Here is a 25,686-nt window from a genome sequence, read left to right as displayed (position 1 = left end):
CACCTGTATTGTCAGGACAAATACTTGTTTTTCTGTCGCTGATACACTCCAGGAAGAGACTGCATTTCATATGTGATTGCAATTCATACTCTGAAGTCCCTTTTGAAAAGAAGTCCAAATTGAAAGCAGTGAGCCGATAGAAACGCGAATGAAGCTTCTCCGAGGTCTGCCAATTATAACGGTGGTTCTGTGCTGCCACTCAGTGGTTATTGATTGTATTGCACTCAGCTAAATGTGTAAACAAATAAAGCCGGTGCTAAGGAATTTTATTCCCGAGTACAGTAACACTGGGAGCATTCCGTTATTCAAAGGCAACCTCGCCACTTAAAAAAATAATAATACTCTGAAGACCATAGGCTACGCTTCTGAAAGGATGACAGGGCTACAGACACCACACAAAACTGACCTCGACATCACATATTCTGTTGGTTCTTAGAACAAAAAATTTATGAACAGCTTTGGAAGTGTACACATGCATAATATAACCGCATCAAATGTTAAATATCAGCACAGGACAAAAAGGTTTTGGCTATTGCACAAAAAGATAAGAACAAAATGGAGTGATCATCAGTGGATCCACTTGCTGTTTTCAGGGTTTTCTGCGCCTGTAAAAATCAAATTGATTTCTTGAATTAGTCCTCCGGTCATGTTTTCCCAATATTGTGAGTGAAACATGCAACGGCTTACTTCGTGATACAATGATGCTCAAGACCAGGTCCCATTGTGGAGCCAGCCTTCATCTCCATAGCTACGGCACACTAGAGAAATCACCATTTTAAACTGACTTGAACAATAAAACTTGTTTTCATTCATCATTTTTAATATGACTGACAATACTGCAAAAACAAACACTCCAGCTTTTCTGCCTTAACATATTTTCCTCCTACAAAGGAGGCTCACTTGTGAGAAATGTGTTACCAGTAAATCACTTTGGCAAAATATCAACGCAGACAGCAGTCAGGCTTATGTTCAGTTTTGGTTGTCCAGACGTTTTGATTATCTGAAGGTCATTTATCATTTGCTTCATGCACGAGTTTCATTTGTGATAGAACATTACATGTTTCACACCCGTTTTTGTGCTCAGGCCAAGTGTTGTGTGCAGTTAAGACACATAGTGAAAAATTCTTCAAGCTGTTTAATGGCACTCTCACTTGAAGTTTACTGTGAAACTAAAACTAAAACGAATACATTGTGTGTTTAAGATGCATTAGGAAATGTGCTTAACTTACTGCATAAACAACTAGAGGGACATGTGAACAAAAACGGTGACGCAACACATAGCCAAAAAACAATATTCCAGCATTTTCTTGATCCTTTGTGAAAAAACACTATTACTGCCATCGTGATGTGTTTTAGAATACACAATATAAAGTGCTTTTTTTTTTAAATGTACATTTTTGGGGGAGAATATGTAATCGATTCGTGGTATTTTCATTTTAAATAGTCAACAAAGATTTTTGATGCAGGTCCTTTGAGTTACAAGCCTTGACACAGAACTTTGCAATTACAGAGTGATTTTCTCCGTTCGCACCAGGGCAGTTTCCATCCCCCACAAATACGGGGGGGTTTAGATGTTTTTTTAGAATCAATCTATTCCCATGTTTATTGATCATAATTATCCTACCCTCTTCTCCACATCGGCCACAGATCCACCGTTTTGGTTTCCGCTATCTCCTTCTGAAGATTTCCTCTTGCGACTTAGGAGGAGACAAAAACACAGTTATTTACTTGAAGGGAGAGAGAGAAAAAAAATAGTGTGGAAGTTCATAAATGAGTTAATACCATTCAATCGTGGTGAGTTGCTGTTTCAATGTCTCAATGTCAGTGAATTGGACAGCCTGTCCTCCTCCTCTGGTTTTCATCACATCACCCTGGTACATGCACAAAATTGGATGAGCGAGTGGCCTGTGCTTTTTATGCGGCAGATCCACAGAGAACTCCTCGATGTGAGCAATCTTAAGGAGTATGCTGTGGTTCTGCTAAACTCCTCAAACCAACTGACCTTAATAAGTTGGGTCTGTATCTCGCCGTCGGAGGCAACTTCCTGGTGCGTCAACACATATCTGTCGCACTTGGACAGCGCCTTCTCATTGGGAGCAGACACTTTGATGGCGTTCGGGATGATGGGCTGCAGCACCGTTCCCAGGTCCAGGCTGGAGGAGGGCTTGTGGTCCACCCACTTCTCCCCACCTGCCGAGCGGGATCGTCGGTGCAGAGGTCGAACCGGCGTCGACGTCTAGTTCGAGCACACGGAGGGAAGCAACGTGCCCCGGCGTTAAAGACAAACGTCACAACCAGAGAAATAATGTACTACTAGACAAGCAGATGTTTCAATTGTGTTTTTAAACATGAATCCTGTAAACAAGAATATTTTAGATCGCCAAAGTTGGCGTGGCATCCATAATAAGGCTACAATTTTCACAACAAATCATTACTTGTTCATTGATGGCAATAAATCAGAGACCTTTCTATGACACTTTGTTTACCACAATCGAGGTGATACTAGTCAATGAAAATTGGTTGCCAACCAACCACGATTTTAAACAGCAAAATTTACATATTTCCTTCAAGATATTGTCGCTGTCGGGTGGAATCCACACACCTCCGAAATCACCGCTTTTGCTTTTAACATCTCTCTTCAGTCACCATTCATCTCTTCATGAGTGATGGAATAAATAAAGCAGTGAGCTGACTAAGCAGGAAGGCTTAAGTAAGTCACTACCTCTGTTGCTCGACTGCTATTCTGCAGAAGCATTCCAGTTACCCATTCTTTACAAATAAGGCTATTTTCACTCGTTATTGTGTAATAACATTTTTTTAAATGCTGCGTGGCTCCTGCACAGTTAGTGAAAAGACACAGTTTTACTACGCTTCTCAGACAATTCAAGTGTTAATATGAATAGATTTGTTGAAGCCATTTTCAACTATTTAAAATGAGCAAATATGTCAGACAACGTGGACACATACCGATTGTGGGAATTTGTGAAAAAAATATATAAAATTCACCATTGGCTCATTAGCAGCTATAAGTAAAAAATAAAAAAATAGGGGAGGGGGATCATTAAAATATCTGCTGCTGTACCTGTTTCTCAGTGGCCAAAATGTAACAAAAATGAGGTCTGCTTCATAAACCCAGCCTACCATTGGTGAGGGCGAAGCAGATCTTTTTGCGGGCAAGGGGGCTCGCTCCTCCCTGGGGGGCGGCGGCTTCGGTTGCGTCTGACGCGGCGGCGGCTCGGGGCGACCCGACGTCTTGCCTTCGGTCACGATGGCTTTCAGCTGCTTCAGCTTCTCGTCTTTCACCCACAGTTTGTTCTGCATCTGCTGTTGCATTGCGTTCACGCGCCGTTCCTGCGCGGCAAAACAAAGAGCTCAACGTCATACAGAATGAGGTGGCTTTCGCAAAATGAAAATGGTATTTTGCTGAAGGGGAGACACTCACGCATTCTTTTTCCCACTTGTGCTGCGTGTCCGTGACGGCGCCTTGCATGCGCTGCTCCATGCGTCTCTTCTCCGACAGCTCTCGCTGCAGCCTCTGCGCCCCCGTTTCCAATTCGTGCTGCAGGGAACGCTTGTCATCCTCATAGATTTTGGTGGTTTTCTGAAGGATGTCAATCTGGAACAGGGACATAAGAGTTGCGTTTATATAGAAACTCACCCTGAAGGGCTCAAGCCTTGGACATGACCTCACCTTATGCTCAAGCATCTTAGTTTTTTTCTCCAGCCGCTCAATTTCTGCCTTGTTGCTTTGGATGATCTTGTCCTTCTCCAAAAGCTTGCCGTTCTGCTCGTGAATATAATTCTCTTTGGAATTAATATTGCTGTCAAGCTTTTGGAGGAGGGATGTCATCGTGTTGGCTGAAAGACCAAAAAGGAAGCGGACAGGTAAGCCAGGAGGACTCAAGACAAGCGGGCATGATTTCAAACATGAGCAGGCACCTGCTTTGTTGTAGTCTTCTAGCATGGTCTGTCTGATTCTGTGCCTGTTCTGGAGCGCCTCAATCAGCCTTGGGAAGGTGATATCATCGTGAGCATCTGTCACCTCGGCAGTGGGGATAGGGGGGAGGCTGTGCATCGCCAAGTTCAAAACGGAAGGTACGTCTGGGAGAAAACACGAGTTCATCGAAACCAGCTTTTTTCATGGTCTGTGGCAAACGGTCATCTCAATAGCACATTCGCGCATCATATTTTTGGGGGGAATAGATTGTTCAAAGACTGGCATCCGACAGCTTCAACCAAAACTGGGCCTTACCACCTTTGGCCTTTCACACAACACTACCTCTGTCTATTGGACCGCCGCGCTCCTCCAACTTGCGAGACAGCTCGTCTTTGAATGCCTGGTTTCTATTGCGGCGGCCCGGCGTGAAGCCGCAGATAGGTCGATCCATTGGCCGAGCGACTTCCACTTCCTGTGTCATTTCTGCAAAGCGCATCACCAGCTAGATAATGGAGAGAACGCTACGTTAGACGAATGAGGAACTTGGGTGTGAATGGGGGGAGGGGGGGGGGGGTGTTAAAAGACATGCAGAGCTCACCAAGGTTTCTTCGTAGTCATCAGCCTTTGGGTTGACACACACAATCATTTTGACTTTGCCTTCTCCATCAAAATAGTTTTTGAAAACATGGGTGACTTTGGAGTCTCTGTAGGGAACCATCTAGCACAGAAAAGTATATCTATCACATTGTGAACTAAAGTGGACGAGCAATATCCTTCAACGGAACACTAACCCTGTTTGTCCCACACATCTGGTTTTCCCGCAGGACCTCGATACATGTCCGCAGAGTCAGCAGAGATTGGTTGATGTTCCCTGCAAGGCAAGACGCATGCAATTGAACATCACATGCATCCCCGCTTATCGTAAAGTCAAACCTGCCCGGGACAAAATTTTAAATCCTACCTGCTTCACGTATGCGAGTGCCCTCGGCTCCAGTTCTGCCAGTTCGCTCACTTCCCGCCAAGTCCACCAGACACAGCTGGCTGACAGCCACTTGGTTCTTCTCATTCAATAAATAAATAAAAAGGGCAGAAGGGAAAAGGAGCAATTCAAGTCAAAGCAGTTTTCTTTAGCTGTCTTGGGGGGGGGGGGGGGGGGGGGGGAGTTGGTCAGGTTGGCCGTAAACATTTGGAGGAAAATGTGTACAATTGGATAGAAAGAAATAGCAGGCCAGCGCGATGCAAGTCGGCGGTTCGAGCAAGCCGACTCATCCGATTTGTTGACTGTTCAATGGAAGTAGTTGATCAAAACAATTTATTCTAAAACGATTCAACAGTGGCAGTCCTAATCCCAATCGCAATTCAGGTCGCTTTGACTTCAGCTCACCTGCAGGATGCCGTCGCCGTCCGCGTCCAGAGGAGCCTGCGCAAGTTTAATGATGAACACGCTGTGGGATCGACTGGACTCGCGGTTCAGCCGGGTGTTTGCAACCTTCCTCCTCTTCTGACCTAGAGTGTCACCACACAGCAGGGAGATAGATGATCGACACTCTCGCACCCAATACGGCCGACATCTCAAAAATCTAGACTGAAACTCTTCCGTAGACTGCTCAGAGAGAAGATTAAATGGAGGTCATTTCCTGGTCAAAATTGACCCGTAGGGCAAGAATACCAAGTCAGACAAATCTAAGATCATCAGTGCAGAAAAAAAAAATAAATAAAAAACTGATCTGAACATTTGTCTGTCCTTCCTTCAAAATGTCCACCACTCACCTTTCCAAAACACCTGAAACGCTTCCTCAGCAGATTTGACTTCCACCTCCATACAACCTGCAACGTACATGTTGTGGTTCTGGTCCTCTCTGAGAATTTTAGACTGAGGCGGCCTATGTCAGGAGACAGGGAGGGGGGAGCGTTAGTCTCATAACACACCAGATTGCACGTCACATTAAGGTGCAGGAGGACACGGCAGGCGGGGGTGGGCAGACAAAGTACTGTAGATGCTTCAAGGATATTGGAGCATTGGAGCCATGACAAAAGACTACAAGCAACAGGGCGGCGACATCAGACGGAAAGAATGCCATCGCTGGAGATGTATTCATTGCATGCACTTCTAAGGGCAAGCAAGAGTTTTGCCGATGCCGGTGGGGGTTTCTGCCACAAAATTAGCGACAGCTGCACAATCCAGATCCTCATCCAAAAGCACAGCGACACAAACATAACACACTTGGGTTTTCCCGATGCTCTCAGCAATGTGAAATTCAAAACCATGTCGATTATTTTATCGTAGACTTGTATGAACGCACTGCGTTAGATGAGAATTTGGAAACCAAAGGCAAGAATCTCATTCGATTTGCGAGGTGCACCTACGAAGGAAGTCATATTTTGCACAGTTAGAAATATGTCGTTTTCTTGACTATAATCATTGGGTAAATTTATGCAGTCAACGGTCACGTTTTGAGGCACACTTCACATACTAATGAGCAGCTGGATTGCCAACTGTAATGGAAAAACTGAACACAATCTCAAACTAAGTGTGAAGTTTCCCATCGAACTGCTATATGTGTTCACTGGTCACATACATGAACTCAGTGTTCTGACGCATGGGTGTGCCTCCACCATTCCACCTGGTAAGAAGAAAATACAACAATTTGACATGCAGTTATTTTCATACAGGATATGGTAACGATCTGAATGTGTTTCGAGTTTGAGTGACTCCAATCATTTGATTCCCCCGGGGAACTCACTTTGGCCTGATTGCATCCTCCTGGTTTTCCTCGAGAAGATCATAGATGTAGTTGTTGTAGATTTCGATGTAGGACACAAAGACGCTGTAGCTGCTGTCCTCATCCACGTCATCTGCTTTGCACGCCTCCGCCAGCTTGATCATATCGGCAATTTCGGGATCCACCTTCTGTCTAAAATCCCAAGTCGACAATTCCAGGTTGGACTTGAGCCACTTAGACAAAAGGTTTGGTGTTCACGGACAGGGCCCGGACAAACCTGGACGAGGCCGTTTTCGGAATGCAAACATTTTCGCGCCTTTGCCTCTCCAGCAGGGCATCGACTTCATTCTGCACCTCAATGCCATTTTTATCGTCTGACTTAAAGACCTGCAAAAACAGATGACTTCATGTTTGTTCAAATACGTCATGCAGATGTGTGTACAAAGGGGGCTTCAGCGTAGCCCTTACATATCTTTTGGCCTGGAAGGGCCCAATGCTGTTGAAGAGCATGTCCAGAGAGCGAGGCAGAAGTCCACCCAGCCCCGGAGAGCCAGTCATGGTAAATGTCTTCCCACTTCCCGTCACGCCATATGTAAAGAGCAAGCCTGCAAAGAGCAAGAGAGACGGAATGGAATGAAGTGCGCCATGGAGGTAACAGCAACAAGCAACACTATTAGGGTGTTACGTTTCTGAGTGTTCTTATTGTACCATTTCTTCCATGGATGAGGTCATCAACGAGAGGTTTGGCAACACTCTCGAACAGCTCGGTTTGAGATACTAATACTCCAAAGACTTTTTTGAAGGAGTACTGTGTCTGTGAAATGAGGAAGAGTCATATGGTCAACGTTTTATTTAAGAGTATAAGATTTTAATTGCACTGGTTAATAAGACTTTATCAATATTTTTTTTTCCAAGAGAAGCCATCTTAACAGTGGTATGGAGTGACTGAACTAGAAACTTTTAGTTTGTCAGTTTCTACCCCTGAAATGAGAAAAGTGGCTGAATACAATGATGAAATCATCAACTTGCCCACAATTTTGTAAACTACTTCCGCTCTCAGTTTGTAGCCATGTCACCAGTGAAATCAGTTAAAATAAATAAATAAATAAGACCCACAAAGACACTTGCCCTTCCTGCATAACATTGCTTCAAACCTTGTAACGGAACACAGAGGAAAGCAGAATTGAAAGAGTTTTGTCAAAGGTCAACATGCATTGAATTGTATTGTGTGGCCTCCAAGTCAGTCAGTCCTTTGATCATTCAGAAGTTCCAAAATTCTATTACAGAATAGGAAATGTGTTTAAATCTTTTTTTTTGTCATGCAAGTGGACAGGTTCATTTTCTTTTTGCTTGCTGTAGACAGATTCTCTTATGCCTTTCTTTCTAGTTCATTTCAGACACATCAAGAACCACATTAACAAAGCATTACAACATACAATACCTGTATGTATGACCACACACACGCACTTACTTTTGTCCGCTTCAATATGCCGAAAAAGTGGTACGAAAAATTGCAACTTAATACGCACTAGTAATTAGAAACCTAACAAAAAAGGCACGCTGTAATGCTCAGAAGCGGCGCTTTTGATCACCAATTTGTTTCACTTTTCGTAGGAAAATGATCGATCACTGGAATCATCTTTATAAGATATATCTGACAATATGTCTTAAATGAGATTACAATAATTCACCTCTTTGTATTCTCCATTGCGGTTTACTTTGAAGCCTTCTGGCGCATGCAGCTGGATGGTGCTGCTGCTGATTACCTCGATGCAACATTCTTCGTCTTCTCGGCCAAGTGGTCGCACACGACAGTAAACCTGATTGGGCAAAACGATGAAAATGAAGACGGTTCAACTACAAGACAAAAGCGCTTTTCGCCACAGTACGTCAGTTCATTGTTGAGCAACCGTATAATACTTACCCCAACAGGATCTTTCTGGTTGCTTGTTTTTTTTAGAGGCAGACGGCGGGGGGTTTTGGATTTTCTAAAATAATTAATTGAACACATAAAGAGTTAGTATTCATAATCACGCCATTGTTATTGGGCAGATCGGAAGCAAAGTCACATGCTAGGCAGCCCTCGGGCGATGGGAGCCCTGCGGCTAAACGTTTCAACTAAAACTAGTGAACGTCCACACAACATCATGAAAACAACACACCAGCGACAAATATCACTTTTCTCTGTGGTAACAGACTACAATATCGCATTTCGTCATGCTTACTTACGCTGGTTTGGTCATTATTGCTTGTTCCGTCTATTTAACGTTCTTGTTGATTTTGCATTCCCTCCGTCGCCTTTGTTCAAACAAAACAACGTTTTCAAATTGAGTCGATCGCAGCCAATCAAATTCATTGTCTTTTTACGTATTTCCGCTTCCTGTCTGGTGCATTCATGAAACCAAGGAAAGCGAAAAAACTACATTGGAAAGTCGGAATGTTGTCATATTTTCTGTTATATTTTACTTATTTAATCTTCAATCTTCTATAAATCCCTTTGTGACAGCTACAGATGTTTTGAAAGCGCTATGTAATGAAAAACGTAACTGTATTGCATTGTATTGTATTGCTGCGATTGGCTTGCAACCATGTTCAAGGGCGTGCCCCGCCTACTGCCCGAAGACAGCTGGGATAAGCTCCAGCACACCACGACCCCTGTGAGGATAAATTGATTTGAAAATGGGCGGATTGATGGATTGTATTTAGTGATGACGAGATGAAGTTCCGTGGCCCGGTAGCACGTCGGCTTCACAGTGCAGAGGTACCGGGTTCGATTCCAGCTCCGGCCTCCCTGTGTGGAGTTTGCATGTTCTCCTCGGGCCTGCGTGGGTTTTCTCCGGGTGCTCCGGTTTCCTCCCACATTCCAAAAATATGCATGGCAGGCTGATTGAAAACTCTAAATTGTCCCTAGGTGTGAGTGTTAGTGCGAATGGTTGTTCGCTTCTGTGTGCCCTGCGATTGGCTGGCAACCGATTCAGGGTGTCCCCCGCCTACTGCCCGAAGACAGCTGGGATAGGCTCCAGCACCCCCCGCGACCCTAGTGGGGATCAAGCGGCTCGGAAGAGATGAAGTTCCTTGAAGCCTTCAGGCATTCAGGCTTAGTTCGTCATTCATCAGTAGACACAATTTAAACAACTCACTTTAAAGGATTGACGATCCAAATGGGCCCCCGTATTTCATCGGTAATTATTATACATTTATAATTATTATAAATTATTATTTGTTTTGAAAGCGTTGAACGTGGCTTTCACTTCACACGGGAGTGGTTGAAATACCGTCACCTGCCGTGCAACGAGAGTAACACAAGTTACAAAACAGCAAAACATTTTGAAGTCACGTGTGTTATGCAAACGCCAGTGGTCCGCCTGCTAAACTGCTACCTCAAACGCTAAACATCAAAAATAAGCTGTCAGTTTCTATGACGCATACTTGACGTATTTAGTTAACGCGTCCAAATAGTTCAGTTTTTGCAGGGTTAGCGATGAAAGGCAAACCCTCCAAATCAGATGGCTTCGAGTCAAAAAAAGGTGTGTGGCCAAGTTAGTGTGCTTAATCGTGCCTGACACTCTCTCTTGTTTTCTGTGTTTTTGCAGGGTCTCTTCTCAAGTCCACAGGAATCCAGAAGAAAAGTGTACATGGCATACTACACTACATCTACAAGCAGACTCTGGGCCAAAGTGTTCATACTCAAATGAAACGGGTAGCTCAGCTGCTGTGTTGTTTTTGGCAGTCGTTTTAGATTTAGTCTTAGTCTTTTGGGCCAAAATGCTTATTAGTTTTATTCATTCCTGTTCGTGATAGTTGAAAAAATACTTAAAAGGTTTTAGTTTAGTTTTAGTCAGTTTTAAGTAAAAATAGACATACAATGTTTCCACCCAATCAAAAAAAACTTCCTGATCTACCAAGGAGTATGCATTACTCACAGATAAAGTGGTACCGCTGGACTCATTGTTCATTACTCCAAAACAAGCCAAGAAACAAAACATTTTCTTTGTTGTGGCTTTATTTCTGTGAACCAACGTGCCCACGTGCAATGAACGTACACACGCCCGAAATATGAGCAATGGCTGAGGAATACTTAAAAGGATGAAACACAAATGACACAAAAGGCAAAATAACTAAACCAAACAGAAGCAACAATCTTTTAACAACATAGACGAGAATACCTGTGTGATTTAAGAGAAATAAGTCACACATATTCTCCCATCATCCAACTAAATAGCAGAAAATAGCCCACGTATGTTGTAATTCCTACATTTGCCTTAATCTACTTTTAATATTTAATTATACACACAACAAGATAATGAATTGACATTAGCTCAACCAAAATAACAAAGCCTTCAGTTAGCCCATTTGTGCCAGGAGTTACGTGGAAAACGTTAAGTTTACAATGACATTTATCACAAGCCGACTGTTGAGTAACATTGAATGATAGCAAATGTTACAGTTACAGTATGATATGTTAGCAGGCCTTGTTGCGACTTACCTACGAAAAAATTCGTACCATTCTGTCCACCTAGTTTGTGGCCACCTTTTCCGTTACCGCCATCTACAATGCGTTCAGTCTGTTCTTCTTTCTGCGGGGTTGTACAGAAAGCATATCCTTTCGTTTTTTGGGGTGGCAGGGGTTCATTTCCCTTATATGGTTTTGTTTTTTTTTACTTTCAGTGCCTCCAAGAGCCTTTTATCCGCTCACTCACTTTGTACCATTATCACGCGTCCAACCATCCCTTCGATCGGCGAGTCACCTGCCTGGAGTGGCATCCCACTCATCCCACTACACTGGCATTGGGCTCGAAAGGTGGCGACATCGAGCTGTGGGACTTTAAGCTCCGTGACCGAAAGATGTTCATCAGAGGGGTGAGCCAGCTCTCCACGAATGTGATTAGGCATCACAATTGTGCTCGGCTTGATAGCCTGCTGCTGCTTCCCTGTTCAGATGGGTGCTGGAGACTCAGTTACAGATATGAGGTTTAACCCTTTAAACCCCAATCAGCTGTTCACATCATCCATGGGGGGTACTACTGCCCTCCGAGATTTCCATGGGACCCCCCTCACAGTCTTTGCCTGCACAGACACATTTAAGTAAGACTGCGGTCTGCCTTTATTGTATTTGGGTCTGATCATTGATTCATCAGTCTTCTTCAAAGGTTGTCCTTAGTGGTTTAATTCCACCATTCTCGTTTTTGAAGGAGACATTTTATGCCAACCCCATAAAGATTAAATCATTTGCAACTACCGTATTTTCCGGACTATGAGTCGCTCCTGAGTATAAGTCGCACCGGCCATAAAATGCATAATGAAGAACAATAAAGTATAAAAAGAGTTAGAGTATAAATCGCATTTTGGGGGGAAATTTATTTGATAAAATCCAACACCAAGAACATACATGCCATCTTGAAAGGCAATTTAAAATTAAAATAAAATAGAAAACAACACGCTGAATAAGTGTACGACATGCTAACCTTGCATGACGCATAAACAACGAACTGAGAACGTGCCTGGTATGTTCAAGTAACATATTAACTCATTCACTCCCAAAGACGTCTTTTCAGACTTGGTCCAGAATTGGCCGGTACTGAGTTATTCAGATAACTATAGCATAAAGAACATGCTAAGAAGTTCACCAAACCATCAATGTCACTCCAAATCAATAAATCCAATGAAATCTTCATCCTCCGTGTCACTTTAAAGCAACTCCACCAACTCCGGAGGTAGAAGATGCAGCGCTTCCTCTTCTACGTTGCTTACCGGTACATCAGACTCATCGTGGTTTTATCAACACAGGTCTCGAGCGGCCTCTTGTGGTTAAATGTGAAAATAACGTGTGAAATGATATAATATGTTAATAATTTCACCCATAAATCGCTCCAGAGTGTAAGTCGCATCCCGAGCTGAACTATGAAAAAACCTCTGATTTATAGTCCGGAAAATACGGTAAGTCGTTGGTGGAAAATCTTGGCGTGAGCGTGGTCGTAATGTAAACTAGCTCCTGTTTCGTTCCAGTGGGGCAGAAATGTAAAACGGCTCTCTTAATAAAGACACGTTTTCTAGAACTAGAACTAGGTAGCTTAAAAAAAAAACTTTGTTGTGCAGTTTCGCACTTGGGTTAAGTTCAGCTATTTGTACGCCAACAATAAAAAGAGAATTTTCCGTAGTACGTCTCCTTTAATTCCAAGTGCCCAATCATGTGTTTGTGCACGTAGAATGGCGCCGGAGACGTCATCGGAGGGATGAAATTTTGCCCCACGGATCTGTCCCGAGTGTACGTGGCCTCCGGTGAGGGCACACTGACCATGCAGAGCTTTGAGGGCCTCACAACCACCATTATAGCCAAAACGGAAGATTGTGGCCACCATCACCACAACGTATGGTGAGAAAAGTGTGGAGAAGACTGATGAAAAATCCTTGACCCTATTTAGTTGTTTTAAGATGTTGAATACAGATTTTAAAAAGTTTTTTTTTTTCCTGATGCTGTACCCACAGTTGCTGGTACTGCTGCGTTGACGTGTCCATTAGCCGACAGATGCTTGCGACTGGAGACAATGTTGGAAATTGCCTCCTGGTGGGTTTAGATGGGCAGAAGGTGTGTGATCTTTTTTTTATTTTATTTTTTAATCGTAGCGGTTCCTGTAACTATTCTCACATGGAAACAAGAATGACCTCATCTTTAGCCCCCTCATAGGAATACTAAATGCTTTTTGGTTTTCTTTCAATATTGTAGATTTTCAGTGAGAAGTTGCACAAAGCCAAAGTGACTCACGCCGAGTTCAACCCACGCTGCGATTGGCTGCTTGTGACGGCATCAGTAGACCACACAGTGAAGCTCTGGGACCTGAGAAACATGAAGGACAAGAACAGCTTCCTTTATGACATGCCTCACGAGAAGGCCGTTAACTCAGGTGATGCTGCTGCTGCAAAAGAAAAAAAAATCACATTATTGCAGTTTATTGCTCGGATAACAATCTTTCATTGTTCACAGCACATGCTTATGTGCACTGCTTGTACTAACAACATAGGCTCAAACACTCAACGTTGCCAAATTAGTCCTTGATGATTTTTCAAATAGGCGTCTTAAGAGTAACTTTTGCGTGATTGCAGATTTTTCCAGTTTTGCGTAGGACAAGAAAGGTTACCCTGAATCTTTTAGAGACGTTCAACAATTTGCTGACTTTGATTGGAAGGGAAGAAAAATGCTTAAATTTGTCCTGATCAGTAGATGTGCACCCGATGTGTTCCATGAAATTGTCACATGATCCTCATACATACTTTTTTGTGACATCTTCACAGCCTATTTTCATCCCTCGGACTGCTCCAAATTGGTAACAACGGATCAGTACGACCAAATCCGTGTGTATTCATCCTCTGATTGGTCGAAGCCTCAGCATATCATCCAACATCCGCACAGACATTTTCAACATATCACACCCATCAAGGTTGGTTGTCTCAGAGTTTAAGAATTCTCCCGAGCCGTCACAAAACGTGCTTGATGCAAGTCAGGGGGGAAAAAAAACAAAAACTTACCAAGCCAAACTTGCTTTGTCAACATTTCTACAGGCTACATGGCATCCTATGTATGACCTTATTGTGGTGGGTCGTTACCCCGACGACAGGATTTGCCCGGGCGAACGGAGAACCATCGACATCTTTGATTCCAACACAGCCGAGCTTGTGTGTCAGTTGCACGATCCAAATGTTGCGGGAATCAAATGTGTGAGTAGAGCCGAGCAATGTGAGCATACAGACAGTTCATGTGCACGTGAGCCAACTGAATATTACACCTCCGGAATGATTACTTATTCACTGAGCACAACTGCTCAGGTTTTATATGCCACTGCAATAAGGAGTAGAATGTGTGTTCACATTGGTTCCGACAACAGCTTCTTGTCGCAACAAGATACGTCTGTTATATTGTGTGGGAAAAAAAAATACAATTCACAATGTTTATGCCAAAACAATGCCCTCACTAGCTGTATGCTTACACATTGGAAAACGTCATTGACGGGTATAACGGTGATCATCAATTGTTGTGGTGTCATGTCCCTCGAAGCAACATATTTGAACCGAAATAGTGGAGCAACACAAAGACAGAAAATTTCACAGTACTCACAGGCATATATTTTTTATCCTCGATAATCCATTCATCCATTTTCCGATCCACTTATCGTCACAAGGGTCGCAGGGCGTGCTGCAGCCTATCCCAGGTGTCTTTGAGCAGCCGACGGGGGACACCCTGAACCGGCCAATCGCAGGTCCTCTATAATAAAAATGACAAATATTATTGGAGCAAAATAATGATCCCATTCCATTCCTAGAATTTAGTAACAAACAAGCAAACCAAAAAAAAAATCCTGTTCCATCCTGCTCCAGGTGAAAACAACTTCCGTTCCCGTCCTGCTCCCGTTCAGAATGACTCCCACTCTTGTATCGCTCCCATTTTGGAGGTCAGATATTAAAAATGGCTTTTTCCCCCATCCGAATACCATGAGTAAAGCTAAAGTTGACTCAGAATCCCCTGCGGATTTCCGAAAAAAATGTCACCCTCGAATCTGTATGACTTGTATTTGTGTGCTGGTTTTCACACAGAAGAAAAAAAAAGTTTTTGTTCGTGCTTTTTTGGGGGGACGTCGAATCAGGTCAAATATCAATAGATCAAATGAAGACGCAAACACCCACACACGCAACCTGACTGGCAGTATCGAAAGGAGTTGTGCTGTCTATTATTAATCTTGGTTTGTCATCATCTCTAATCTAGATCACAGCCAAATCCCCATTCCAATTTGTTCTAATCTTTGACCCACACCACACAAATTCCTCCTTCCCCTATGCCATCTCATTTGTATTAAAGGCTTTTACTTCTCAATACTCCTTGTATTGAGGTATCAAGTTATACATAGTGATATTTTACAGGGTGTCTGGAGATTCTTGGAAGAGTTTTTGTTTAGATTTTCTAAAATGAAGTCCTTGTCTTGCTTCACTGAAATGACCCTTAATGCTTCAACACTGTCAGTGGCTGAATTAACTAAATACTGTCATTGCCTAAAAAATGGTATGTCGCCGCCATTGGACTATAATTACGCTGCTTGCACCTTGTGGACATCGTTAAAAAAAAAAAAACATTCTGTATTTTGAAGTCCAATTTTTTTTCCTACTCCATCGTGTTGGAGTAGAAGGCAAAATCAAAATGCTTCCGATCGAACTGAAACGCTGAATATATGATGAATGTCATCTATGTAAAGCATTGTAAATCTCTTTTTCAGATCAATAAATTCAATCCATTGGGAGATGTGATTGGCTCTGGAATGGGTAAGCAGATAAAAAGTGTTTGACGCCTGTTTTATTCTTTTTTTTTTTAATGCTCCATCTTGGATGGTATTTGTGTCACAGGTGTATCGGTGGTACTTTGGGACCAGGATGAGTCATTGTTAGATGATGAACACATGCCACAGGAGGAAGTGTCTCCCTCGGCTGAGCGACCACAAAGGGAACGCGGTGGTCAGCAGCAGGCCACCCGGAGCAGGAGAAGCGGTGCGAATCAAAGTAAACTCAAGAAAAAACTGCTGTCTGTGCACAAGTCGGAAACGACGACCAAGACTAAGTGCGCAAAGCGCACAAGAAAGCTGTGACCTGAAGCTTGTATCTATAGAGATATATTTTTTGTTACTCATGTTTATGTGGCTTAAAATGGGATATTATAAAACAAATTTTCAGATATAATTGTTTTCTACTGAACTGTTAATAAAGTGTTATTGTTTGGACCTGTTTCTTTTCCGTATTTTCTTGTTCGAAAAATCCTACGGCACACTACAAAACAAAAATGTTACAGGAAGTCTGCCTGGCTTCTCCGTTTTTGGTATCTAATCTAGAGGCGAAAAAGTATGAAATTTTCCCGACCGAGTTCACCCTTATTAAGTTGAGGCAATTGAGAACAGATTCTTACTTGCATTGCTGCCCTGGCAGGAGACAGCAGAGGAAAACGAAGCATCATCAAGGCAAATTACAAACTAAAGTTAAACATTACAAATCCTGGGCTAGAACTGTATGAATAAGACAGGAAAAACTAAATGGAACAATGACGCAGAGATGTCGAGGTTGTGAATGAGTCGAGCCTTTCCCTCTTGATTGACGGCAAGAGGCGGGGTAGACCCTGGATTCCTCAGCAGCCAGCCTTATTGTTATTTGTTCACATTTGACATCTGAGTCATTCTACTTCAAACCGCGTGGGGGTGAACACATCAACTTTAATCGGGGATTTTTTACTCGCCAGAATGAAATGATGCCAACATGCCTTCTGGAAGATTCCCTGTCTATTTTAGTGTCACAACTTTAGATGACATACCATACATCAGTATGTGCTTTAAAAAAATGGTGTGAAAACTGAAATGTGACATTTTTGACACATGGTAAATGAAACAAAAAAAACAGACTAATCAGAATACACAAAAATAAAATGTTCTTTCTATACTGTATTACTTTAACTTTCGCTTTGCAGGCCTTTTATTTTGCCGCTTCTTGTTTGCGCTCTTATAAATATCCCGCGAGTTGCCTCATTTCTGTTTCCATCAATGCTGGTTTCGGTTGACACAAGTGCTCATCTGTTTGTTGATTATTGTAGCTGTAAATTTGAGAGCGATAGAAAACGAGGTGTGATTAATTTTGTGTATTTTACATATTTGAGTTGAGCTGGTTTAATTTTGTCTCGATTTCTTATTCTGACTCAAAAACAGACTGCGGTCAAATGTATCCTGTTTTTTTTCCTTTTTTCTTCTAAAATCTTGTATCTGAAATAAATGCTGTCAAGATGAATGGCAGGAAACGACAGCTAGAGTTCCCGAGAACAGACGTCAATCGCGAGCAGCACCTACAGGTGCGTTATTTCCTACGCGTATAGGCTATAAACGAGCTTGCATTGAACCGGTTTGACAAGTTCGCCAGCATTGATGGTAGCAGCGCGTGCGGAATGAAACGCGAGCGCTCAGCGGACCAGAAGAGCAGCAAGGACCCACACGTACACTTGAATCACATGTACGTCCCTCTTCAAGGTAATGGCAACGCACAGCGTCATCTCCAGAGAAGACCTCATTTGTCCTCGGTGTACGGACATCTACTGCTTCCCCGTTCTCCTCCAGTGTGGACATAACGTTTGCAAAGTTTGCCTGCAGCAGTTCTGGGAATGGAAAGGATGTCAAGAGTGTCCGGTGTGTCAGGTGGTGTCTGTTCCCAAAAGACCTCCCATCAATTTGGCGCTGAAGATAGCGACGGATCAGTACCACATGGCGCAGATGAGTCGAGACCGTTGCAGGTTTCACGAGGAGAAGCTCAGCGTCTATTGTCAGAACGACGAGGAGCCCATTTGCCTGGTGTGCCAAATGTCCAAACGGCATAAAATTCACGAGTGCTGTCCGCTGGATGAGGCTGCCAAGCAGACAAAGGTACAAAATAGAAACCTCGATCACTATCGCATCATGCTACGCACAAAAAGTTAGGGATGCTGTTCACATTTTTACGCGACGAGCTCAAGATAGCGCCGAACTATTGATCAACGGTACCTCACAATTGGCAGGATTTAAACAGCACGTTCCTCGTTGAGCTCGTGTCGCGGTGGCATCGGCAGGTTGAAACAGATGCAGAAAGACTGGAAGAGTCACAGAAAGGCATGAAAATGAACAATTCGATTCACGGATCAACCCTGCTGTGAATTTTTGCTTTTGGATGACAGCAAGTGAGGCAAAAATGCCTGAAAACGTTCAGACGCGCATTAAAAATTTTGAATACGGTAATTAAATTTCACTTGGGAAAGTTCGAGGGCGTTTTATGTTCACCCTGATACAAAGTCACGAAGTATTCTTTCGCTTAGCGAGGGGAATACCTTCAAATGTTCCGCATATCTTTGTTGTTGTGAGCGATAAGTCACCAAACAAAAATGATTTGTAGCGATACATGTTTTTTTCCTATTCAAACAGCGAATCGCTTATCAGAATTTTACTCCGCCAAAAGTTAGCATCGGCATCAAAGAATCCATATCGGTTTGGCCCCCATGATCTTGAGAAAACCTTATTTTTATCATTTAAACATTATGAGACCGTAAAAGTGAACCGCGGCATTGCAAAGAACGACTGACTATGCCACCCGGAAGCCGTATATCTCCAACTTTTTGTGAGTAACAACATTAGAGGTTAACACGTAGAGTTTGACACTTCCATGTTATTGTGAACATGTTAGAAAGACATTTCAGGCAGGCTGGAGTCTCTGAAGAAGAAGCTGCAGACTCTCAACAAGACGAAAGATAACTGGGAAAGAACACGGACATTTATACAGGTTTTATTTACAACACACACACACACACACTCACTCCAGTGTTCACGTTTTGACTGAGAGGCCGCGGTCACATTACAGAGGCAAGCGGACGAAAATAACCGAACCATCAAGGAGGAGTTCCAGAAGTTGCACACGTTCCTTTTCAAAGAGGAAGACTCCCGACTTCAGGTGCTCGCGCAGGAAGTCGAAGTGAAGGTCAAAGTGATGAGTCTCAAGCTGGAGTTCATTGAGAATCAGATAAAGAGCCTAGCGTCTGTGATCAGGGACGCAGAGAGAAGACTCAAAGGAGACGATTTGACTTTCTTGGTGGTACGTACAAACGCGCAGAACTTTTCTTCTCCGTAAGTCTTAATCATGGCTTTTAAATATCTCATTTTTACTCTGTAGGACTACAAAGACACCAAGAAGAAGTAAGTGTCTGCTAGTGCCCAGAATGCATTACACAGTCCATGAGATGATGATGATGATTTTTATTTTTTTTCAATGCAGGCTCAAATGCAATATCAGAGAACCAGAAATAATCCGAGACATCCTGATCAACTCTGCCGCACATCAGGCGTCACTTAAATTTCAAGTTTGGAAGAAGATGGAGCGCCTCGTTAAATATGGTGAGTTCTCAAAAAAGGGTCAAATGAGGAGACGGCGTTCAAGCGCTTTGAGTAGCGCTTTGAGTAGCGCTTTGAGTAGCGCTATAAAAATGAAACTATGTACCAGGAATTAGTCTCTTGTGGGTCCGAGAAGATGCAGCGGCACAATCAGCTGACATCAGTGCTGGCAGCATAAATTCAATTCATCATTGGATTGAATGGTCGTCTGTCTATATATCTGCCCTGTGATTGACCGACGACCAATCCAGGGTAAATCAGCCATTATCCAGCTCACCCATGACCTTGAAAGCGATAAATCGTATCGAAAATCGATGGAGGGATATTTACCCGGGTGGTCAACACACTGCCACAGCCAGCAAGTGGCTCCAGTTCAAGTCTGAATTCATGTATTTCACTGACCCTTTGAAAATCCTCTCTCAACAATCTTCCAGTTCCGATCACGTTGGATCCCAACACGGCCCAGGCCAACTTGCAGCTGTCTGAGGAGCTGAGCTGCGTGCAGTACAGCAGTCAGCGGATGCTCCCGGACAATCCGGAACGCTGCACGGGAGGAGTGTGCGTGCTCGGGGCGGGCGGCTTTGTGTCCGGGAAACACAGCTGGACGGTGGACGTGAGCCGGGGTAAAGACTGGTACATCGGGGTGGTCCGGGAGTCCATCCAAAGGAAGGGCGCCATGTCCCTCAAGCCATCCGACGGGGTCTGGATCATTGGAGGGGCTATAGGGGGCATCCTGTGGGCTCAGACTTCACCTCGCACACGACTGGAATGCAAGCAGAAACCAGATAGGATTACGGTGGAGCTGGACTATGACAAGGGCAAGGTGGCGTTCATCAACGCTGCAGATTCAAAGACCATTTTCGTATTTAAAGACAAGTTCACCGAGAGGATCTTCCCTTACTTCTCTACTGGGATTCATGATGAGGGCAGCGGCCCCTTCCCCCTCACCATCTGCTCTCAGACCATCGCGCTCGCCATCGCAGACAAATGAAAACCGTATCCGTACGTCCATCCAGTTATTGCTCCATCATCTATTAATCCACTGATCCACCCACTGATGAACCATCCATCTTCATCTACCCAGTTGATCCATCCACCCATCCCTCTCTCCAGCCATCCATTCCGATATCAATCAATCCAGCCATTCACCCACCTTCACTTCATCCAGACATGCATCTGTCCATCCATTGATCCATTCATCCAACTCTTGATCCAACTACAGATCTGTCTCTCATCCATCATCATCATCATCTGTTTGTCTGCTGATTTGGCATCTGTCCCCCCCCTTACATCATCCACCAATTCATTCCTTGACCTATCATCTACAGCACAGGTGCCAAACCCAAGGCCCGGGGGCCCGATCTGGCCCACCATGTCACATTACATGGCCCGCGAAAGCAAATCAAACATGTCAACTTCGATGATGCTTGCTTAAATCCATATCAAAAATCAAATTCTCATATGTAATAAATAAGAGAGATATTGTAAGTTTTCTTGTTCCCAAACCCCTCAGGACAATAACAGTAATAATGGCCCCCCAAGGGAAACGGTAACTACACTGTGGCTCGCGACAAAATTGAGTTTGACATCCTCAATCTACAGTCGTCATCGAATGATCCATTCACCATCCATTGCTCTTCCCATTCATCCACCAGTCATCCATCCCACCAAACATCTAGCATCGGTCAGCCCTGACATATGAAAATTGTGTTGTATGAAGTACATGCAACATGTAAACTGTACACACATAAATGACAAGCTGCCCACCCACTCAGTACTTACTCTGACAACATCCATATATTAATATCCAAAGATAGATTGTTTTTTGAATGAATGTGTGCAGATAAACCCAAGCCATGGTTTAACGACATTACCCGCGCAGCTAGGCAGGAGTGTCGCAAAGCTGAACGCAAGTGGAAAAGAGACAAATTGCATGTCTCTTCTCAAATTTGGAAAGACAGCTGGCGTATCTACCAGCTCACAGTAAAAGAGGCCAAAAGAAAATATCTGTCGGACCTTATTCTAGCCAACCGTCACAACCCTCGTGCACTATTTAAAACGATAGATTCTGTACTCAAACCCCCTCTGCCTACTTGCGCGGATTCTTCAGCCGAGATGTGCAACAGATTCCTTCAGTTCTTTATTGATAAGGTCTCTACAGCTAGGATTCCGGTCCCAAATACCGCATCTGACCCCTCTGTCCATGTTCCATGTTCAGCTGTCCTAAATTCTTTTGATACTGTGTCCTTGGCGCTTTTGGAGGATGTAGTTCGCCAGACGAAGCCATCTGGCTCCCCTTGCGACTCTCTTCCCCCACGCTTCTTTCAGGAGGTTCTCCCGAGTGTTGGTGCATCGGTCTTGGATATCATCAACAGCAGCCTTTCTTCTGGTGTAGTTCCCCAACAGTTTAAACATGCTGTGGTCCAACCCTTGATCAAGAAACCTGGTCTTGATCCAGATGAGCTGTCAAGTTACAGACCCATTTCCAAACTGCCTTTCATTTCCAAAATTCTGGAAAAAGTGGTGCACATGCAGTTGAAACTTTTCTTGGATGAACATAACATCTTGGAGGTCTTCCAGTCAGGTTTCAAGACGATGCATAGCACGGAGTCAGCCCTGTTACGCGTTTCTAATGACATCCTCCTGGCAAATGACTCTGGAGACCACGTGTGTCTGGTTTTATTGGACTTAACTGCAGCATTTGATACAGTGGATCACAGTATTCTGCTGACTCGTTTGCAGCACTTGGTGGGCATTGGCGGGAGTGTTCTTGATTGGTTTAGGTCCTATCTAGCTGACAGGACCTTTTGTGTCAGCCTTGGCTGCTCTGAATCACGCACTGCTCCCCTGTCATGTGGTGTTCCACAGGGCTCAATTCTGGGGCCTCTGCTGTTCTCGCTGTATCTGCTCCCATTGGGTTCCATCTTAAGGAAACATGGTATTCCTTTCCACTGCTATGCAGATGACTGCCAGATCTATGTCCCACTGAGCAAGAAAGACACCTTCTCATTAAGGCCACTCCTATCCTGTCTGGAAGAAATCAAAACCTGGATGGCACAAAATTTCTTGAAGTTCAACGAAAAGAAGACAGAGGTGATATTGTTTGGCCCCAGTGGACCTTGTACATTCCATCCTGTAGACTTGGGCCCCCTATCTCCTTATCTGAAATCAACGGTCTCAAACTTGGGACTTAAACTGGACAGTGATTTCAAACTCGATCGGCAAATTGGTGCCGTTGTTAAATCCAGCTTCTTTCACCTTAGACAGCTGGCCAAAATAAAACCTTTCCTCTCACATGAACACTTTGAGACAGTAATTCATGCCTTTGTCACATCCCGGCTCGATTACTGCAACGCCCTGTACTTTGGAGTCAGCCAGTCCTCCATCAAGCGCCTTCAGCTGGTACAGAATGCCGCTGCTCGCCTCTTGACTGGTACTCGTAAGAGGGAGCATATAACTCCTACTTTGGCATCCCTTCACTGGCTCCCCATTCATTTTAGAATTATTTTTAAGATCCTCCTCTTTGTTTTCAAATCTCTGAATAATCCCGCGCCACCTTACCTCTCTGAGCTCATACGCCCCTACACCCCTGCCCGGCGCCTCAGGTCTGTGGACCAGTCTTTGCTAGACGTACCAAGAACTAAACTGAGGCTCAGAGGGGATCGAGCCTTTTCTGTTGCTGGTCCATCTCTCTGGAATGACCTCCCACTGAACATTCGGCAAGCCTCCTCGCTGCCCATCTTTAAATCCCTCCTCAAAACTCACTTGTATTCTTTGGCGTTTGACTCAGCATGACTTAGATTTGCTATTGGTTTTACTGCTTGGTGCTTTCTACCGCCTTATTACTTATTACTTATTACTGATTCGTCTTACTGTTTATTGTATATGTTAAATCGCTCCATGTACAGCACTTTGTATGCAGCGATGGCTGTTTGAAAGTGCTCTATAAATACTGTTGACTTGACTTGACTTGAGATTACCACAAATGTGCTTCGCTTGCCAAACATGGGTTTAACGAGTTTCGCTCTGACCGACCAGTTTGACGGAAAAACAAATTGCATTATTGTCGTCTCACTTCTAACCACGCGTACACGATCACCGTGCTGAATGTGAAAATACAAGTCTGTCTGTTCAAGGAAAAAAACGGCTCGACATTGTCAGACATTCATTAAGTCACTCCAGCTATCACAATGCTGTAAATCATGCCTGACTTGTTCCTTCTTCATTGTCTTTTGTCATGCTTGTTGTTGTTGTTTTTTTCAAACCTTGTGTTGTGATGCCAGTAATTGAGTCCCTCTGTGGAAACCAATAAAATACATCCCGTTTCAGAAAATACGCCCAAATTTGTGAATTTTACTGTCATTCATTTATGGCCCAGTCTAGTATCTGTACTCTTTGACAACAAAGTCATGTTGTTATAACACATGCAGAATGTGGCTCGGCATCGTCCTTCTGAAACGAGTCGGGACGTCCCTGCAAAGACGTTGCTTGGATAGCAGCATATGCCGCTCTAAAATCGCTATGTACAGTACCTTCCAGCATCAATGGTGTCTTTATAGATGTGCAAGTTACCCACACCTTGGGTCATCACAACCCTCCATACCAACACAGATGCTAATTTTTTAACTTTGCGCCGATAACAGTCAGGACATGACGCCCATAATTTCCAAAAACAAATGAAATAAGGACTCGTCATACCACAGCACCGTTTTCCACTTTACATCAGTGATAAGTTACCTCTGATAAGCTACGGTCCAGAGAAGCCGCTGGTGTTTCCTGGTGTGGATTATATGGCTTTTGCTTCAAATTGCATTTGTAGCTGTAGCAATGAACAGCGTTAACTGACAATGGTTTTCGGAAGTGTTCCTCAAGCTATGTAGTAATATCCTTTACATAATGATGCCTGATGTCATTGCCGTGCTTCCTGAGGGATGAAAAGTCACGAGCATTCAATGGCGGTTCTATGCCATGCCGCTTATTAACGGAGATTTCTCCAGAGTTTCTGAATCGTTTGATAAGATTGAGGCCCGTAGATGATGAAATCCCCAAATTCCTTGCAATGGAATGCTCCTGTTGACCAATTTTGTTGTTAAACTGTTGGACTACTTGCTCACACACTTGTTTACAAAATAATGAATCTCATCCTATTGTAGCTTGAGCCTTTCGGGGTTACTTCTTTTATTCCCACGACAATCACCTTTTTCCAATGACTCTGTTCACTTGTGGAATCTTCCAAACAGGTGTTTTTTGAGCATTACTCAACTTCCCCATACTCTGGTTCAATGCGGCCACTACCTATTTAGATGCGCTAACATGGAAAGCCTGATGGTGCGCCCTGATTTTTTTTTTCCAACATGGCAAATGGGGGTAGGATTGGTTGTGGATGCTGATGGATATTCGCACAACGGTGTGTCTATGCCTGGGGTGAACGTATTTCATGCAACCAGCGATGGACCAGGGCTTGAAACCAGCCCCGGCAGTTTTACTGGCTAGGACAAGCCTAGCTCGTTGAAGTGAGTGCGTTAGTGGTGACGTGTTGCTTCAACCCAAATGTAGCTGCGGATAATTACATCTTTATAAGCAAGATTTCCATAACTGGAAGGTGATTGTTCCCCATACAATGTACAGTCATGGTTCCATAAAACAAAATACACACATTCAGAACCAACACAACACATCCGCCATACACTCAGGAACAAGTCCAAGTAAAAAACAATATTCTCAAACAAGTTGGCCCAAACATTCCCAGAGTTAAGTGGATAACTGGTCACAATACATCACAATACACAAACTATCAAATGTGACAGGTCATTGGATATATGTTGGTCTTAAAGTGGTCGGTTTCAAAGTGACTCTAAGGATTTTACTTGACAGCCAGTGTGTGGAGTGGGACTTTGCACTGGTGGGGCCTTTAGAGCTCCTCATTGTCTATTGTTGGATATATTCCAGCTACCACAGGCTTTAAGCGGATAGATTTTTTAGTTCCAAAATGTAAATATGTGTAAACATACTGTATGTTAAACTTAGTAGTATAAATTTTCCATTCAAATTTTCCACAGTGGTCATTTTTCAAATCCTTGTACAGTAGTTTGATGGGGTTACA

The 25,686-nt window shown here is 43.6% G+C and overlaps 3 protein-coding genes, 1 long non-coding RNA gene and 1 other non-coding gene across 8 annotated transcripts; 2 read left to right on the top strand and 3 right to left on the bottom strand.

The window, feature by feature from the left end:
• Window positions 1–252: 252 nt before the first annotated feature.
• Window positions 253–9,029, bottom strand: kif23 (kinesin family member 23). 2 transcript variants are annotated; one of them, XM_052061873.1, is made up of 23 exons: window positions 8,890–9,029; window positions 8,585–8,648; window positions 8,352–8,480; window positions 7,369–7,474; window positions 7,129–7,265; window positions 6,938–7,047; window positions 6,682–6,852; window positions 6,517–6,561; window positions 5,708–5,820; window positions 5,322–5,443; window positions 4,899–4,995; window positions 4,729–4,808; window positions 4,536–4,655; window positions 4,280–4,439; window positions 3,940–4,101; window positions 3,692–3,858; window positions 3,443–3,616; window positions 3,142–3,351; window positions 2,003–2,236; window positions 1,783–1,871; window positions 1,625–1,697; window positions 688–758; window positions 253–605 (listed from the first exon to the last, which is right to left on the bottom strand). In XM_052061873.1, the coding sequence occupies exons 1-23, from the start codon at window positions 8,901–8,903 to the stop codon at window positions 590–592; spliced, it is 2,664 nt and encodes an 887-aa protein (XP_051917833.1). In that variant the 5' UTR covers window positions 8,904–9,029; the 3' UTR covers window positions 253–589. The 2 variants fall into 2 exon arrangements, with proteins under 2 accessions (XP_051917833.1, XP_051917834.1); XM_052061874.1 differs by lacking the exon at window positions 6,517–6,561.
• Window positions 5,541–5,638, bottom strand: LOC127598498 (Z30 small nucleolar RNA). Its single transcript, XR_007961949.1, has one exon. It is a non-coding gene; the product is annotated as a Z30 small nucleolar RNA (small nucleolar RNA).
• Window positions 9,030–9,973: 944 nt separating the features above from the next.
• ddb2 (damage-specific DNA binding protein 2) lies at window positions 9,974–16,418 on the top strand. 2 transcript variants are annotated; one of them, XM_052061902.1, is made up of 10 exons: window positions 9,974–10,187; window positions 10,254–10,360; window positions 11,329–11,520; window positions 12,867–13,033; window positions 13,147–13,246; window positions 13,385–13,562; window positions 13,951–14,096; window positions 14,218–14,373; window positions 15,921–15,966; window positions 16,048–16,418. In XM_052061902.1, the coding sequence occupies exons 1-10, from the start codon at window positions 10,142–10,144 to the stop codon at window positions 16,284–16,286; spliced, it is 1,377 nt and encodes a 458-aa protein (XP_051917862.1). In that variant the 5' UTR covers window positions 9,974–10,141; the 3' UTR covers window positions 16,287–16,418. The 2 variants fall into 2 exon arrangements, with proteins under 2 accessions (XP_051917862.1, XP_051917863.1); XM_052061903.1 differs by lacking the exon at window positions 12,867–13,033 and adding an exon at window positions 11,600–11,745 and having other exon boundaries at window positions 9,975–10,187.
• Window positions 16,419–17,691: 1,273 nt separating this feature from the next.
• On the bottom strand, window positions 17,692–19,211 carry LOC127598247 (uncharacterized). 2 transcript variants are annotated; one of them, XR_007961883.1, is made up of 4 exons: window positions 19,083–19,211; window positions 18,210–18,295; window positions 17,931–18,075; window positions 17,692–17,827 (listed from the first exon to the last, which is right to left on the bottom strand). It is a non-coding gene; the product is annotated as an uncharacterized LOC127598247 (long non-coding RNA). The 2 variants fall into 2 exon arrangements; XR_007961882.1 differs by lacking the exon at window positions 19,083–19,211 and having other exon boundaries at window positions 18,210–18,594.
• Window positions 17,706–21,430, top strand: LOC127598227 (zinc-binding protein A33-like). Its single transcript, XM_052061897.1, has 6 exons — window positions 17,706–18,092; window positions 18,883–18,978; window positions 19,057–19,287; window positions 19,366–19,388; window positions 19,468–19,586; window positions 20,018–21,430. Exons 1-6 carry the CDS (start codon window positions 17,706–17,708, stop codon window positions 20,572–20,574), a joined length of 1,413 nt encoding a protein of 470 aa, XP_051917857.1. The 3' UTR covers window positions 20,575–21,430.
• The last annotated feature ends 4,256 nt before the right edge of the window (window positions 21,431–25,686 follow it).

The sequence above is a fragment of the Hippocampus zosterae genome, chromosome 3, assembly GCF_025434085.1.
Source record: "Hippocampus zosterae strain Florida chromosome 3, ASM2543408v3, whole genome shotgun sequence".
In the NCBI taxonomy this organism is placed as follows: domain Eukaryota; kingdom Metazoa; phylum Chordata; class Actinopteri; order Syngnathiformes; family Syngnathidae; genus Hippocampus; species Hippocampus zosterae.
This window is presented reverse-complemented; position numbering and strand designations above follow the sequence as displayed.